The sequence below is a fragment of the Megachile rotundata genome, chromosome 16, assembly GCF_050947335.1.
Source record: "Megachile rotundata isolate GNS110a chromosome 16, iyMegRotu1, whole genome shotgun sequence".
Taxonomy (NCBI): Eukaryota; Metazoa; Arthropoda; class Insecta; order Hymenoptera; family Megachilidae; genus Megachile; species Megachile rotundata.
The window spans coordinates 6,957,373-6,976,118 of NC_134998.1; the positions used below are offsets into that span (position 1 = coordinate 6,957,373).

General features: G+C 40.3%; 1 protein-coding gene across 11 annotated transcripts in view; it reads left to right on the forward strand.

Moving 5' to 3' along the window:
- heph (polypyrimidine tract-binding protein 1 heph) overlaps positions 1-18,746 on the forward strand; it is a 483,336-nt gene that overhangs the window by 431,727 nt on the left and 32,863 nt on the right. For all 11 annotated transcript variants that reach the window (XR_013041017.1, XM_076541303.1, XM_076541298.1 and 8 more), the window contains one exon: positions 16,802-16,853. Coding sequence is in view for 10 of the 11 variants with exons in the window: in XM_076541303.1 (XP_076397418.1) it covers positions 16,802-16,853 (52 nt within the window). In the remaining variant the exon portion in view is untranslated. The remainder of the gene's footprint in view (positions 1-16,801; positions 16,854-18,746) is intronic.

Genomic DNA, 18,746 nt, shown 5'->3' on the forward strand with positions numbered 1-18,746 from the left:
AAGATAAACATTTCAATGTTTCAAATTACAAATTATTTGGGAGAAATGAAATTGAGGGAGATTTTTGTAGAATTTTGATTCTGAAAAGAGTAATGTGAGAGGTAATACGATAGCAGAGAACAGAGTGAGATTTGATGCCTGGAGGTTCTCGGTGATTTGATACGTGGTAATAAAATACGTATGGTGTGTTGGAGATCGACGTAATTCGGTAAGTGGTTGTGTGATACTTTGATGCGCAATGCGTAGTAACTCGACGCGTTGTAATTCGGATCATGGTGATTCGACGCGTAGTAATTCAGCGCGTGGTAATTCGACGCGTGGTAATTCGACTCATGGTGATTCGACGCATAGTAATTCAGCGCGTGGTAATTCAGCGCGTGAGTATTCGACGCGTGGTAATTTGACACTTGAGTATTCGACGCGTGGTAATTCCATATGTGATGATTCGACGCGTAGTAATCCGACGCGTGGTAATTTGACATTTGGGTATTCGACGCGTGGTAATTCCATATGTGGTGATTCGACGCGTGGTAATTCCATATGTGGTGATTCGACGCGTGGTAATTCCATATGTGGTGATTCGACGCGTGGTAATTCCATATGTGGTGATTCGACGCGTAGTAATTCGACGCGTGGTAATTTGACACTTGAGTATTCGACGCGTGGTAATTCCATATGTGGTGATTCGACGCGTGGTAATTCCATATGTGGTGATTCGACGCGTAGTAATTCGACGCGTGGTAATTCCATATGTGGTGATTCGACGCGTGGTAATTCCATATGTGATGATTCGACGCGTAGTAATCCGACGCGTGGTAATTTGACATTTGGGTATTCGACGCGTGGTAATTCCATATGTGGTGATTCGACGCGTGGTAATTCCATATGTGGTGATTCGACGCGCAGTAATTTGACACTTGAGTATTCGACGCGTGGTAATTCCATATGTGGTGATTCGACGCGTGGTAATTCCATATGTGGTGATTCGACGCGTAGTAATTCGACGCGTGGTAATTCCATATGTGGTGATTCGACGCGTGGTAATTCCATATGTGGTGATTCGACGCGTAGTAATTCGACGCGTGGTAATTTGACACTTGAGTATTCGACGCGTGGTAATTCCATATGTGGTGATTCGACGCGTGGTAATTCCATATGTGGTGATTCGACGCGTAGTAATTCGACGCGTGGTAATTTGACACTTGAGTATTCGACGCGTGGTAATTCCATATGTGGTGATTCGACGCGTAGTAATTCGACGCGTGGTAATTTGACACTTGAGTATTCGACGCGTGGTAATTCCATATGTGGTGATTCGACGCGTGGTAATTCCATATGTGGTGATTCGACGCGTGGTGATTCCATATGTGGTGATTCGACGCGTAGTAATTCGACGCGTGGTAATTTAACGCATGGTAGTTCGACGCGTGGTAATTTCACGCGTGGTACTTCGACGCGTGGTAATTTAACGCGTGGTAATTCGACGCGTGGTAATTTGACACTTGAGTATTCGACGCGTGGTAATTTGACACTTGAGTATTCGACGCGTGGTAATTCCATATGTGGTGATTCGACGCGTAGTAATTCGACGCGTGGTAATTTGACACTTGAGTATTCGACGCGTGGTAATTCCATATGTGGTGATTCGACGCGTGGTAATTCCATATGTGGTGATTCGACGCGTGGTGATTCCATATGTGGTGATTCGACGCGTAGTAATTCGACGCGTGGTAATTTAACGCATGGTAGTTCGACGCGTGGTAATTTCACGCGCGGTACTTCGACGCGTGGTAATTTAACGCGTGGTAATTCGACGCGTGGTAATACGACGCGTAGTAATTTCACGCGTGGTACTTCGACGCGTGGTAATTCGTGCGCGTGGTAATTTAACGCGTGGTAATACGACGCGTAGTAATTTCACGCGTGGTAATTCGACGCGTGGTAATTTAACGCGTAGTAATTCGATACATCGTACTATGATACTCAACTGTGCACCGCGTGGTAATTCGACGCGTAGTAATTCGATACGTCGTAATCTGATACTCAACTGTGCACCGCGTAGTAATTTGATACGTAATATAATACTTGACAGTGCAAGTCGTGGTAATTCGATACATGGTAACATAATCTTCCCTGTGCAGCGCTTAGTAATTCGATACGTGGTAATATAATACTTCACTATACAAGTCGTGGTAGTTCGATACGTGGTAATCCTACGACGTAACAATACCACGCAGTAGTACCATATACCAATAATCATATATCCATCCAAAACGTCTTCATACAACGTATACCTTGTAGCGATATACCGCGTGGAATAATACAGTACAAATCCATATCTATAACTCCCCTATCAATATAATACAATATTCCAACTTAAAATATCTTCACATAAAATTCAATGGACCTTCATAAACCCCCCGTAAATTTCCGTGTTCCAATCTATTTACACAAATTTCATTCTTATAAATCCCAACCATTCTCCAATAACCCTTCCGAAAGCCTACAAAAGCAAGCGTAATCCAGTAGCATTAAACAGCAGAGCCGAGTACTTTGCCAGTAAATCGAATTGAAATTCCCGAAGATTACGGGAGGACGAGCTTGCTCGTTGTACGATGTTGCTTTCACGTATGCCTGCTTTTTCGATAAGCGTGCGCAGAAGTCCTAAGCCGATAATGGACCCGATAGAAAACATTTTCGGATTACGGGTCAACCATTGCCGGTTATTTTGACGTTGTAACTAAGTGATTTGAACGCTTGCATTCACACGCACTGCGATTACTTCGGAAGATTAGCCTGGCTTTCGACGCCATCGCGGTAAGTCCGCTGTGTCTACAGACCGGAAATGCTAACGCTAATTTTGACGGTGGATGCTTCCGTTTCGCTTCGTTCTCGAGTGTTGGGAATTTGGGAATTTGCAGGTTTCATACTTGGCAAATTTGGAAATTTCGAAATTGCCAGCATTGAAGTTAGAAATTTTCAAGTTTCAAATTTAAAAATTTCCAACCCTCAAATTTTAAAATTTTCAATTCCAAAATTTAAAAATTTTCAACCCTCAATTTAAAAAATTTTCAATTCCAAAATTTAAAAATTTTCAACCCTCAATTTAAAAAATTTTCAATTCCAAAATTTAAAAATTTTCAACCCTCAATTTAAAAAATTTTCAACCCTCTAAATTAAAAAATTTTCAATTCCAAAATTTAAAAATTCTCAACCCTCAATTTAAAAAATTTTCAATTCCAAAATTTAAAAATTTTCAACCCTCAATTTAAAAAATTTCCAAACCTCTAAATTAAAAAATTTTCAATTCCAAAATTTAAAAATTCTCAACCCTCAATTTAAAAAGTTTCCAACCCTCTAAATTAAAAAATTTCCAACCCTCAAATCTGATATTCAACAACTCACTATTCCAATTACAGAAATTTTCAAATTTTCACAAACAAAAACCTTGCAAATTTTCAAGTTCAAAAATTTTAAATCCTCTCAAACCATTGCTAATTTTTAATAATCCTACATTACAACCCTATATAAAATTGTGTATATTTTATAAGTTTTGAAAGTCATATATCCCCATTTCCTTTACCAACTCCAATCAAGCGATCGAAATAATTTCAGCAGTAAAATAGCGATCAAAAGATAATATCGGCTTACTTTTTGCAAATGGAGATATTTCAGTCTCCATAATCCCTTTTAAAATGTTTCATTTATAAATACACGGCTACAGAGGTATGAACGATTGAAAGGAATCTGCAAATATTGATTTCTCGTCATCGATCTGTTTTGAAATATGGAGGATCGAGGAGGAAACGCGGAAAATTTAATAAGAGGTCTCTGAACCGTGAAGTCTTCTATTTGGACGGCTGAGAAATGCTTGGTCGTACTACTTGCGGCTGCTTCCTGCAGACTTCAACTGAAATTAAATGCATATCATTCGTACCTTTCTTACTCCATGTACGTTTTTTCCCATTTTCCTTTAGCGAATTTACATTGTGCGATTATACATTTAAGAGATGGATATTAATTACTAATTAAGAGAGTTAATTATATCTTGCAAGAGGTCCCTGTCAATATTAACGTTTCTTTTTTCTTCAATGAGGAGCTTGATTAAAAAAGGACGTTAAATAATTATTAATTAAGACGATTGTTTATAATTTGCAGAGATCTGTTGGAATGAAATGTACGCAACTCTTTATTACTGCAACGTTTCCGTGGCAAATTTACATTGTTGAGTAATTGTTAATTATGAGAGTATTTTGTGGACATTTTAATCGCATTTAATGCGTACCTCTTGTACGTTATTAAATTTACCATCGTTTTCAATTTGAACTGCATTTTCATAACCGTTAATTAAGGAAGAAGTTAAATATGTACCTTTTCACGCAATAAAAGATTTTAAAATTGAATTATAGGGTTTGAATTAAAGCGCAAATCTTTATGAATACGCACTGACTTACACTTTCACAAAGTATTTCGTTTATAAAGTCACTAATTAAATTGAAAGCTGTAAACTTTTTAAGAAGTAATTTATCTAATGCTACCATACAATCGAAAACATAAATCCGACAATCGTTAAAGGAATAGGGGAAGTGAAAATAATTCTCATAAGAATTAACGTAAAATCCTTTGTGTTCTCCCTACAATTAATATATTTACGCAGACTTGGAAACTGAAAAGAAGTCATTCAAGGATCTTTGAAATTCCTTTGAGATCTTCTCCCATCCAAACACAATTTTCTCCGTCGAATCGTCAAAGCATTCTCGGTCGTTGTTTCACTTTACGGTTTCGTGGACCGATTAAACGCCGTGGAAAGAGCGTTCAGTAAGTTGCACAGACCCCTCCGTTTCGTGAAAGGGTGAGAAGAAAGGGTGTAATAAAGTAACGGTGTTCAGGTGTGCCTCGCGAATTGACGCCATGAAAACTTGGTAATATAGGCGAGGCGCTGTTAGTCAGTGTCGGGGGCTGCTTTAAAATTTCTAATGATCCGTGAACCTTAACGAAATCCCGCTGCTAGGGGTCATTGATCACCTCCAACTTTTAATGGCCTTCTACCCTCTGCACGAATATTTAGTATTACGTATCAACCCAGGAATTGAGGTCTAAACCAGAATTGAAGGCCCAGAATTGGGGACACAGAATTAGAGACACAGGATATATGATACAGTTATATGATAGTTTTATGATACTTCACTGTACAACGCGTAATTCGACGCGTGGTAATTTGATATGTAATGATTCAACGCGCAGTAATTCGGCGCGTGGTGATTTGACGCTTAAGTATTCGGCGCATGGTAATTCGATATGTGGTGATTCGACGCGTAGTAATACGGCGCGTGGTAATTCAATACGTGGTATACGGACGCGTGGTAATTCGATACATGGTACCCCAGCGCGTGGTAATTCAATACGTGGTGTTCGGACGTGTGGTAATTCGATGCGTGGTAATGCAATACGTAGTAATTCGACGCGTGATAATTCGATACATGGTACCCCAGCGCGTGGTAATTCAATACGTGGTGTTCGGACGTGTGGTAATTCGATGCGTGGTAATGCAATACGTAGTAATTCGACGCGTGATAATTCGATACGTGGTACCCCAGCGCGTGGTAATTCAATACGTGGTGTTCGGACGCGTGGTAAATTGATATGTGGTGATTCGGCGCGTGGTAATTCGATGCGCGGTAATTCAATACGTAGTAATTCGACGCGTGGTAATTCGATACGTGGTACGCCAGCGCGTGATAATTCAATACGTAGTGTTCGGACGCGTGGTATTTTGATATGTGGTGATTCGGCGCGTGGGTATTCGACGCGTGGTAATTTAACGCGTGGTAGTTCGACGCGTGGTAATACGATGCGTAGCAATTTCACGCGTGGTAATTCCACTCATGGTGATTCGACGCGTGGTACTTCGACACGTGGTAGTTCGACGCGTGGTAATTCGACGCGTGGTAGTTCGACACGTGGTAATTTAACGCGTGGTAGTTCGACGCGTGGTAATTCGATACGTGGTAGTTCGACGCGTGGTAATTCGATACGTGGTACACCAGTGCGTGATAATTCAATACGTGGTGTTCGGACGCGTGGTATTTTGATATGTGGTGATTCGGCGCGTAGGTATTCGACGCGTAGTAATTTAACGCGTGGTAGTTCGACGCGTGGTAATTTAACGCGCGGTAGTTCGACGCGTGGTAATACGACGCGTAGTAATTTCACGCGTGGTAATTCCACTCATGGTAACTCGACGCGTGATAATTCGACGCGTGGTACTTCGACGCGTGGTAATTTCACGCGTGGTAATTGGACGCGTGGTAATTCGACGCGTGGTAATGCGACGCGTGGCTGTTCGACGCGTGGTAATTTAACGCTTGGTAGTTCGACGCGTGGTAATTTAACGCGTGGTAATTCGACGCGTGGTAATTCGACGCGTGGTAATTTCACGCGTGGTAATTCGACGCGTGGTAATTCGGCGCGTGGTAATTCGGCGCGTGGGAGTTCGACGCGTGGTAATTTAACGCGTGGTAGTTCGACGCATGGTAGTTCAACGCGTGGAGATACGGCGCGTAGTAATTTCACGCGTGGTAATTCGACGCGTGGTAATTCGATACGTAGTAATTCGGCGCGTGGTAATTCGATGCGTAGTAATTAGACGCGTGGTAATTTGACGCGTGGTACTTCGACGCGTGGTACTTCGACGCGTGGTAATTCGATACGTAGTAATTCGGCGCGTGGTAATTCGATGCGTAGTAATTCGACGCGTGGTAATTCGATACTTAGTAATTCGACGCGTGGTAATTCGTTACGTAGTAATTCGACGCGTAGTAATTCGATACGTAGTAATTCGACGCGTAGTAATTCGACGCGTGGTAATTCGATACGTAGTAATTCGACGCGTGGTAATTCGATACGTAGTAATTCGACGCGTAGTAATTCGACGCGTAGTAATTCGACATGCCGTCATAATAATTCAAAACCGATCCCTCGAAAGAGTATTTTATTCGATGCCTCAGCTTGACTACGAGTTAAGTTCTTTTACACCTTAGAAAATTGTGTTCCATTGAGGTACTTCTAATTTTATTGAACTATATAAAAGAGTAACTTGTTGCCCGCAACAGTTTACTCGCGATAACCTGGGACAGCAACTTCCCTTTATTTCAATGTTTGACTCAAAAATAGAGATGAATACATGAAAATGTCTTGGCTCGCCACCTGGGACGCCTTAAATCTTGCGTTATTAAACAGGAAGACACTTTCGGAGGCAAAAATTTTGGGGAGTCTCGGTCGGATGCAAAATTAAGGTCGTTGGTGTTCTTTTATTTTAGCTAATATTGGTACCTGGGAAATTCATGGTGACTTCAGATGCGCTAAATGACTTTAAATGAGCTAGACTTTAGATGATGAACTTTGATACCTCAGTTTTAAAGAACTGTTTAATAAAAAACAATATCGACTAATGAACCTTATCGAAAACACTGTCAAAGTTACAGTAAATTACAAAATTACAATAAATAACCCGCAGACTGTACGCTTATTAAACATCGAAAGATTTATTTCACAGCACGAGCCATATCTTTTTTTTCCGCCATTTTATTAATGTTCCGACGCTATTTCCCGAATCCGCTTTTAAACGCGAGGTGAAATGAATTTCATTTATAAATATTGAAAGGAAAGCGGAAAATGTTCACTCGCTTTTGTATCGATCATTAAGCGAATTGAAGAGACAAGATACAAAATGTCGCAACGGAGATCAACCGTAAAGTCTCGTTTCTCGCGTGTGTCTACATCATGAATAATGGCGGATCGTCGACGTCGACACGGTCGAAATTACGTTACTATTATTGCACGCGTTATTGCATTAGCGGAGCCACAGAGCGTAGATAACGTTCGACGATGATCGAGAACGCGAATTAATAACTGTTACATCAATCAATATGTACAATGCGTCGTTGGACTGTGCGTAACGATGACCGTGAAAGGGGATGGTAATCGTAAAGATACCCTGGAGACCCATAAATCAACAATGTTGATAACTGAAACGAATGCAACACCCGGGGCCGTGTAAATATACAAAAATTAGTGTAATGTCCGATGGTTTGGTTTCTTCAATGTTTCTATATAGAATCATTTATTTAACAAATGTTCATATGACGAGTTGCTCAATTTTCGAGAAAATATCGCGAAAATTCTCTGTTTACGTTTTCACGTCAATTTACATTTCCGAAATGAAAATTTTAAATATTAAAGCTTCAATCCCGGTCCTTTATTTTCTTTAATTTCCACGCTTTTACAAAAATATAAAATCGGTATATGTTCCAAAATAACCATTTTGAATACTGAAGCATGCCATTATCAATATTGAAAATTGTTCAGAAAATAGTATCTGTGAATTGTTTTACAAGGTGTTGGTTTTAACGACCCCGCCTCTGGAGCCCCGGGCGCAGGGAAATATCTATCCACCGCAGCGTAAAAACGCTTAAACGACGGAATATTTAAAGTTAACAGAAGGTGTTACTTCTAAATGGGTCTCTAAGAAATGAATTTTACTTCGAATAAATAGAATTTTGCTGTGTGATGGTTCGAGAGCCATCCGAATAATGACTCCTCGTCTTATGTGGGTACAGAATTGATTTGAAACTCAATTACTCTGAGTGTAAATTCTAACAATACCTTGACTGTACTCCTTGTTACTTTTACTGATATTTGAGTGGCTGTATACTGCTGTTATGACCAAATAAAAATATTCCAGATTTGAGTGACCCAGAATGTAAAATATCGATAGTCATAAGATTGTATCTAGATACCGGTAGAAATCGCGTATAGACAACAGGCAAAATGTAGAGCAGCATTGTCGAATATCGATGAGGATTGATTCGCATTGTGGCATCGCGAAAGGAGCATTAGGGTTCGTGATGCAATCCGAGCACGTTTGACATAACGTTTGTTAAGTGCTCGACACTGCGGAATTCGGGCTTCGAAATCGGACAGCATTGAACTCGAATTCAAGAAGGACGATTGCTGATCGATTAAATGATGGGTCCCTTTGGGAACAATAATCCTGTTTGACTGTGTTATCCACGAACAGCTCCTAAATCTGACGTCAAATTGAATGATCCCAAATTGCAGGAAAGGATTTCTTCCAGTATTAGCAAAGTTTAGATGAGACGGAGAATTTTAATCTTTCCTTCGATTATTCCAACTCGAAGAACATCGACAAAAATTGCGTTCAATGACAGTTCGAAAGAGTTTCTGGTTTTTTCCTCGCGACGGGCAAAAATTACACCATTGTCGCTCGAACATTTCTCGACTACGTGCACACTTTCCCGAACGCGTACCTTTGAGCGACTTGATTTCCCGCGGGATTTTTCGCGGCCACGTTCCTGAAAAGTCTACCAGACTGCTGGATCGAATATCGACGTGAATATCATGCTGATTGAATCCAACTTGCAACCAAGAAAATGAACACATAAATTGATACTTCTAATTTCTGTAATGATTTTAACAAGTATCGTCTTGGGGAATCGATTTCGAACGGTTTTGAAGGACTTTCGGTCTCAAACCCCGGCTGCGGACAAATGATGCCCGGAGGCGTTTTTAGTGCATATTAGCGAACACTGCTGCGCAGGTTGGTTCTTTGTGTAAAGACTGGTTTGTTTAAACCTTTAGACGGTCAAAATTTTTATATTCTTTTGGAACTTTTTTTGGTGATTCGACACGTAGTAATTCGACGCGGGAGTATTCGGGGCGTGGTAATTCGGCGCGTGGGTATTCGACGCGTAGTAATTCGACGCGGGAGTATTCGGGGCGTAGTAATTCGGCGCGTGGGTATTCGACGCGTAGTAATTCGACGCGGGAGTATTCGGGGCGTAGTAATTCGGCGCGTGGGTATTCGACGCGTAGTAATTCGACGCGGGAGTATTCGACGCGTAGTAATTCGACGCGTAGTAATTCCATTCATGGTAATTCGACGCGTGGTAATTCGACGCATGGTAATCTAACGCGTGGTAATTCGGCGCGTGGGTATTCGACGCGTGGTAATTCGACGCGTGCTAATTTAACGCGTGGTGGTTCGACGCGTGGTAATTTAACGCGTGGTAATTCGGCGCGTGGGTATTCGACGCGTGGCAATTCGACGCGTGGTAATTCCACTCATGGTAATTCGACGCGTGCTAATCTAACGCGTGGTAATTTAACGCGTGGTAATTCGGCGCGTGGGTATTCGACGCGTGGTAATTCGACGCGTGCTAATTTAACGCGTGGTGGTTCGACGCGTGGTAATTTAACGCGTGGTAATTCGGCGCGTGGGTATTCGACGCGTGGCAATTCGACGCGTGGTAATTCCACTCATGGTAATTCGACGCGTGGTAATTCGACGCGTGGTAATTCAACGCGTAGTAATTTCACGCGTGGTAATTCGACGCGTAATGTTTTAACGCGTGGTAATTCGACGCGTGGTAATTCGGCGCGTGGTAATTCGGCGCGTGGTAATTTAACGCGAGGTAGTTCGACGCGTGGTAATTTAACGCGTGATAGTTCGACGCATGGTAATTCGGCGTGTGGTAATTTAACGCGTAGTAATTCGACGCATGGTACCTCGACGCGTGGTAATTAAAAATTCTTATATTTTTTTAGAAATTTCAAGGTTTATAAAGATATAAATTACCATATTAGTTTTGTAGTTATATAAATAGGTTCAAATACAGAATATTAATATTGAAAGCGTCACAAACTGAATAAAGTGCATCTCTCATGCAGACTTAAATTTAAAATAAATCACAAACCTTGAAAATTACAAGTTAATATAAAAATGTATAAATTGTACCATCACAGGAAATTAATTGCAATGTGAACTTGTAATATAAAGCTAAAAAAAATGAACAGAACAGAAAGCAAGGTTTTAAGCGTCGATATACTCCGTCCCCGATTTCGAATTTTTACACGACGATATAACAGCGATTTCGAGATTTGACGGGTTTCCATCGTTTACCCGACGATCCGCAATGAATTTGAAACGATAATCGCGCACGGGAATATTCTCGATGCGCGGAAGAAGCCTGTCGGATTTTCATAAATAAAATATGCGAGCCGACTGCACGAGGAATTTTCGATCCTCGCCAACGGAACCGTGATTGTTGCGTTTGTTTGTGCCGGTCCGTGAATTATACAGAATTCAGAAGATGCAGAGAGATTGCGTACACAGTGCAAGATTCGAGAGAGGTTTGACTCTTGATAGAACCGGTTCCGTGTTTTATTCAAATATTCGTTCTGTGTGCTATTCTGAACGATGTGCGCCGGTTGTGTCACGCGATATCGCGTGCGTGTTTGCTTATGATAAGGCATTTGCTAAATTGAGAATTGTGAGGGATTTTGGAGAATTGTAAAATTCAGAAATTTGAGAATTTTGTAAATAATTTAAAAAAAAAATTTTTCTTATTAATTTTTTTATTTAATTTTGTGAATAGTTTGTAAATAAATTTTCAATTCATGTCCTCGAAAATTTGGGAATTAATGTAACAATTTTTGAACGTGTAGAACAAAGAAGGTTCATATTTCAAAAGTATTTATCAACGAGTAATAACGCTAATGGACATCGAATTTTCGGCGAGTGATAAAAACTCACCCTTCGAATCAGCCTGCAATTAGCCTAAAAACGAGCCATTTCAACATGGGGAATGTTAACGGTAATAAGCATCAGTATGCGGAAAGTAACGATTTTTATTGTTATTAGCGACGCTTTATGCGACCATTACGGCTGTTGTACTGTTTATTTTCTGCTTAATTTCGAGAGGTAGTTGAGCTCGTTTGCGGGAAGTCGAGCTTTAAATGATTCGCTTTCGAATGGGTTTTTGCTTGGAAATACATTTCTTTTGGTAAAAGTAATGGGATACAAAATTCGTAATAAGTTATAAAGTCTGTAGTATTTATATAGTGACATTATGAGAAGAATGTACTGTTCACAAACCAGATGGCGCGTGGAGTCAGCTGATTACGGTCGACTTCAACTGGGTTGACATGTATACATACATTGACTCTACATGTGTGGATTGTACATGCATTGACTGTCACTGCACTTTTTTACCCATATGTGGTAGTTCGACGCGTGGTAGTACGACGCGTGGTAATACGACGCGTAGTAATTTCATGCGTGGTAATTCAACTCATGGTAATTCGACGCGTGGTAATTTCACGCGTGGTAGTTCGACGCGTGGTAATTCGACGCGTGGTAATTTCACGCGTGGTAGTTCGACGCGTGGTAATACGACGCGTGGTAATTTAACGTGTGGGTATTCGACGCGTGCTAATTTAACGCGTGGTGGTTCGACGCGTGGTAATTTAACGCGTGGTAATTCGGCGCGTGAGTATTCGACGCGTGGCAATTCGACGCGTGGTAATTCGACGCGTGGTAATTTCACGCGTGGTAATTTCACGCGTGGTAATTCGACGCGTGGTAATTCGACGCGTGGTAATTTCACGCGTGGCAATTCGACGCGTGGTAATTCGACGCGTGGTAATTTCGCGCGTGGTAATTCGACGCGTGGTAATTCGGCGCGTGGTAATTCAACGCGTGGTAATTCGACGCGTAGTAATCTCATGCGTGGTAATTCAACTCATGGTAATACGACGCGTAGTAATTTCACGCGTGGTAATTCGACCCGTCGAACTATCACAATATATTATAAAAAACTATTTATTCAACTTCTCAAGTCTTAATCCCGTGTTCACCGATTTCTCCAAATATGACTTAAATTGCCCACCGTGAGATAAAAATAAATGAACACCGTTAATATCTGTTTTATCGCGTTTTCAAGCTCATCAGGATTTGTAATTATGAATATGAACAATGTCCGTTTTGATCGTATTTCCTGTAGGTAAGATTTACACACTGACCTCCCTAATTGAATGCGGAATAATTAAACCGATGGAAATATTAATTGCATGCACGCGAACTGCGATATCGAATTTCGCAATGATTTTATTCGTCTAAATGAGGGGCCATGGTAGTTTTATTGCGATTAAAATCTTCGTTTACTATGATTGCAATTATGACTTTTAATGTGATGTACATGCTTATGACACTATTACTGTATGACTATAACTGTGACTATTAGTATATGACATGATAGACTCGAAGAAGGTGTACGGTCGAGTTACAGTGGTTTTATTGTGATTGATATCTTCGTTTACTATGATTATAACTATGACTATTACTATGTGACTATTACCTTGTGACTATTGCCTTATGACTATTACCTTGTGACTATTGCCTTATGACTATTATCTTATGATTATTACTTTATGACTATTAGCTTATGGCTACTACCATACATATATCTATTACCTTATGACTGCTACTATATGACTATTATCTTTTGACTCCTACTATATGACTATTACCATATGAAAATTTCCCAAAAAACGAAATAACACAACCAACAATATAATCACCAACATAAAAAGACAAAACAACTGATTCACACGAAAGATTATCGTATCCCAATCACACGGTCCGCTCTATTTTTCATCGCGCAGATTTATCGTTACGTCAACGAAAATATAAATTCTTCATTTGATCCGGTAGTGACGTGGCGATATTGAATATTCGATGAAAGCTAAAACGCGTAACACCGCTAGCATTAGCGAGCAACCAACCCCCCGCACCCTCTCTAAATCCAACCCCCATAACAGCCCACTCACTTGACGGGACGCGATTCCGATTCCATTCACATTTTCAGATATTTCTCGCGTTCCTCCGGTGCCATGCATTTTTATGAGATTTTATTTATTTACCAGCAGAATTACACGACTGTCCGCGCGTTGCTCGTTCGAGCTCGCTAATCGTTCGAAAACGATCGCTGATTTTTTTTTTTTTTTACCGCTGCTGCAATTGCGAATATACGAGTTTTTTTGGTATCTTTATTTTTGTGCACGGTTGACGAATTTAGCTCATAGTAATTTGCGCATGTTCGTTACATTTTTTTGGGGTGGATGTGTACAGATGGAAACCCAGGAGTTGGCGCTTCAGCTGTATACAAATGGATGTCAAATCAAGAGCTGGTGCTTCAACTATGTACATACAAGAGTCAACCCAAGAGTTGGCACGTCAACTATGTATATGTTACCGTGAAAGACCGAAATCTGGAGAATGTCGACATTCACATAGTCGTTTGGTGTATGTCCGAAATATTTGCTAAATACCCTTATTTCTGACTTACACCGGTAAATGTCGACATTCACCATGCACTAATGGTGAATGTTGAACATGTCGGAGATTTATATTTTCTTCTCCGTAATTCAGTCGCTATAAAACGTCACAAGGGTAACGTAACTTTTTCGCCTCTCTTTCTGAGAGGAGTGACCAAGAATTTAAAACACATAGTACATTCTAAGCATACGTGTTCTTCCTCCGTGGCCTATTCTGGCGTGAGTTTCATATAGTATACTGAACAATTTTTCATTGGTAACATAATACTGTATATTCGTTTCCCCTGATTTTAATGGTACAATTAATTTCCTTTCATCATTAATTTTTAAAACGTCAAAACGTTTTAATCGTCTGTAATCCAAAGGTGTGTTGCACTTAGTTTTAGCAGAAACCACTTCAGAAAGTATTTTAGAGTACTTTTCTTGAGAAAAATAAAAACAATTGTCTTCTCGTTTACCCGCAATTAATGCATTTAACTTTTCAAAAAAAAGATCACGATTTACTGCAGTATCCATTCAGTATAAATTACGGTATTGGAAAAAAAATTAAGAAAACGTTGCTCGCATTATCAAAGCTTGCATAAGATTGACAAAGCTGACTGACTCCCAGCAGAACACAGGATTTGGCGGGAGAGAGCCAGTCGCTTCTTTGTCGGCTCCTCTCTTTTGGACCTCCACCAGAGCATATCTGTGATTGTCGACATACACCGGTGAAGGTATGAATGTATAAGAATGTAATAAAATATTCGGTCTTTCACCGACATTCTTCAATTTCGGTCTTTCACGGTAACATATATACAAATATGAACCTAAGAGGAGGTGAACCTAGAGTTCTCAGTCCCTAGCGTCTCCACAGCTGGGCCTCGCGCCAGCTCATGTGTTGCCATCGATAGATGCAACCTAAAAATTGTACACTACAATATCTTAATCGTGTCACGATATTAATACAGTTTATGTCCCCAAAACATTTCAGCAATTGTTACTTTTAACAAAGCACTCTCCAGAAATATTTCGCACCTCTCCGGACAAATGCTAAATAAACGAGCTTTCCAAATGAACGAGCTCTCTTCGCGTGGTGATTAATACTAACAGCTCAACATGAGGCGCGTGCGTTTAATTAATTAACTTCATTTTTTCGTTATTTGCCGCGACATTTCGCGTGAAAAAGGAATGATCGATTGCTCGTATGTTTGAACAACATTCGATTTTCAATCGTTACAGGAAGAAAAGATTATAATTAATTGACGCTCGGATTATTCGTTCGAATCGGAACTCATTTCTGATTGAATTAACGTATTATCGGGGACGGCTGTTATTAATAAATGAAACGCGAATCGTGTAGTATTTGTTAATTTAATGACGTTTTCTTGGGGGTGGGGCAGAAAAGTGAAATACCCCTTATGCAATTAGAGATACTCGTTGAAGATTTGTGCCATCATTAAGGTAATTAAAAGCTTTACTCTGTGAAATCCCGAGTTAAATGCAGCGAACGCAAGCTCGAAAAAGCGTAACTCATTAAATTAAGTCACTGTATTCTCCCGGTCGTTTTTAGTTTGGTCGCGGATGATATTAATTAAAAGATTATACACCTGCGTATCATTTGCTGAATCCATTATGACACTGTCGGATATTGATTTTTATTTGACTGGGACGTATCGAACATTGCGGAATCTGTATTAAGAGGGAGCGTTAAATGATAACTGGATTGGGGTGATTCAAGGGGGATTTTCTGAATCTGGAACTTTAGGAGATCTGAGGATATAGGGTTTTCGGATTTGGGGCATAGGGATGTAGGGACATGGGAATATGGGGACACTTGAGATATAGGGACATAGGGATATAAGGGCAACTTGGAATATGGGGACACAGGGGATATGAGGACATAGAGATATGGGGACACTTGGGATATGGGGACATAGGGATATGGGGACACTTGGGATATGGGGACATAGGGATATGGGGACACTTGGGATATGAGGACACTTGGGATATGGGGACACTTGGGATATGGGGACCTTGGGATATGGGGACATAGGGATATGGGGACACTTGGGATATGGGGACACTTGGGATATGGTGACACTTGGGATATGGGGACACTTGGGATATGGGGACACTTGGGATATGGGGACACTTGGGATATGGGGACACTTGGGATATGGGGACACTTGGGATATGAGGACACTTACTTGGAATATGGGGACACTTGGAATATGGGGACACAGGGGATATGGGGACACTTAGGATATGGGGACACTTGGGATATGGGGACACTTGGGATATGAGGACATAGGGATACGGGGACATATAGGGATATAAGGTTAGTGGGATATAAGGATAGTGGGGTATATGTGGATATTTTGGATTTAGGACACAGAGATCTAGGGATATTTCAGATTTCAGATTTGGGACATACGGATATAGAGACATGGGTATTTTAGATTTGAGACATAGAAATCTGAGAATTTCCAGATATTTTATTATATACCTCTCCATACACATATCCTACTTTCATAACACCGAGTCCAATATTTAAATTTTTAGATTAATTACAATATGGAAATGTAATTCAATATTTTAATGAAGAACTTTATTTTTGTTCCAGATATTCACGCGTTTTGGCAAGGTCCTCAAAATCGTCACCTTCACGAAGAACAGTAAGTATTATATTACATACATATAGCCGGAATCTAATATAGACACATATGATACTTGTGTGACACAACAGGTGCGTCATATCGTATTTGCAGAATAACATACCGACACACCAGGTGCGTCATGTCATATTTGTAGAACATAGTGACACACTAGGTGCGTCATATACTTGCAGAATAACATACTGACACACCAGGTGCGTCATGTCATATTTACAGAACATACTGACACACTAGGTGCGTCATATCATACTTGCAGAACAATATACTGACACACGTGGTGCGTCATGTCATATTTACAGAACATCGTGACACACCAGATGCGTCATATCGTATTTGCAGAATAACATACTGACACACATGGTGTATCATGTCATATTTACAGAACATAGTGACACACCAGATGCGTCATATCGTATTTGCAGAATAACATACTGACACACGTGGTGCGTCATGTCATATTTGCAGAACATAGTGACACACTAGGTGCGTCATATCGTATTTGCAGAATAACATACTGACACACCAGGTGCGTCATGTCATATTTGTAGAACATAGTGACACACCGCGTGCGTCATATCATATTTGCAGAATAACATACTGACACACGTGGTGCGTCATGTCATATTTACAGAACATAGTGACACACCAGATGCATCATATCGTATTTGCAGAATAACATACTGACACACGTGGTGCGTCATGTCATATTTACAGAACATCGTGACACACCAGATGCGTCATATATTTGTAGAACAATATCCTGACACACCAGGTGCGTCATGTCATATTTGTAGAACATAGTGACACACCGCGTGCGTCATATCATACTTGCAGAACAATATACTGACACACCAGGTGCGTCATATATTAGCCTTGCACTGCAACTCTACAATTGTTACAATTAGGTTAACTCCACCCCTAGATTAGGTCTATTGTCAGTCAATTGCTCCATCTTCAAACGTCCATGTCTACAAAATGGCGCTTCATATTGGAAAATGGAAGACACTATAGTTTTGATGACCAACATTAAATTTTGTTGGTCTGCATGATTATTGATTTTTCTCCGTTAAATGTCTCGTCGAGAGGGATATTCGTAACGTTAATACGCGCCTTTGATCTGCATAAAAAAACACGGATGGCTGTTTTATTAGCGATATAATGCGACAACAGGGAGGGCGGAGTTTTTCGCCGAGCGGAGCGTTATTCAATTTCCATCGTTGAGTTAATCGCCACCGGGGGAATCGAGGGTCGATAATAAAAATTCATCCGCGGAGAAAAACTGACCGGTGTCACAACATATTACCGCGAATCGAGAGGGAAAAGAGGAGAACACGGTGGTTGCCTTTATTTCCATTTAATTTCAGCTTTAGTTAATTTTCGGCGACGAGGAGCGCCATTGGAAACGACATTCAATTTCGAAAATCGAGGGACGAGCGCGACGAATTTTTTTTTTCCACGGGAACATATTTTATATTTACCTTTTACGAAAAAACCTGCTTTGATTCCGGATAATATTTCGCGTAGTTTAAGTTGAACAAATAAACGCGGTGTTGAATTTTCGTTTTGTTGACGAATTAAAATAATATTGAAACTTTTGTGCGAAAGATAACCGGAGATTGAATTTAATTAAACGCCCTATAAAATGTTCTATCGAAAATTTCTGCGATATTATTTATTTACAATGAACGTAAATTGTCAAACAATTACGCGCTGGTTTATAATTGGTTTCGAAACCTTTGAATCATTTCCAGATAGTTTCTACATTAATTTCGATTCGGCGTAATTAGTCATCGAATAACATAACCGGTTCTCGTATTAATCTCTCTCTAATACAGTTAATTGTTACACAATTTCTAAATTAATTTCAGTTTTCAGTTAATCGTAACCCGAGAT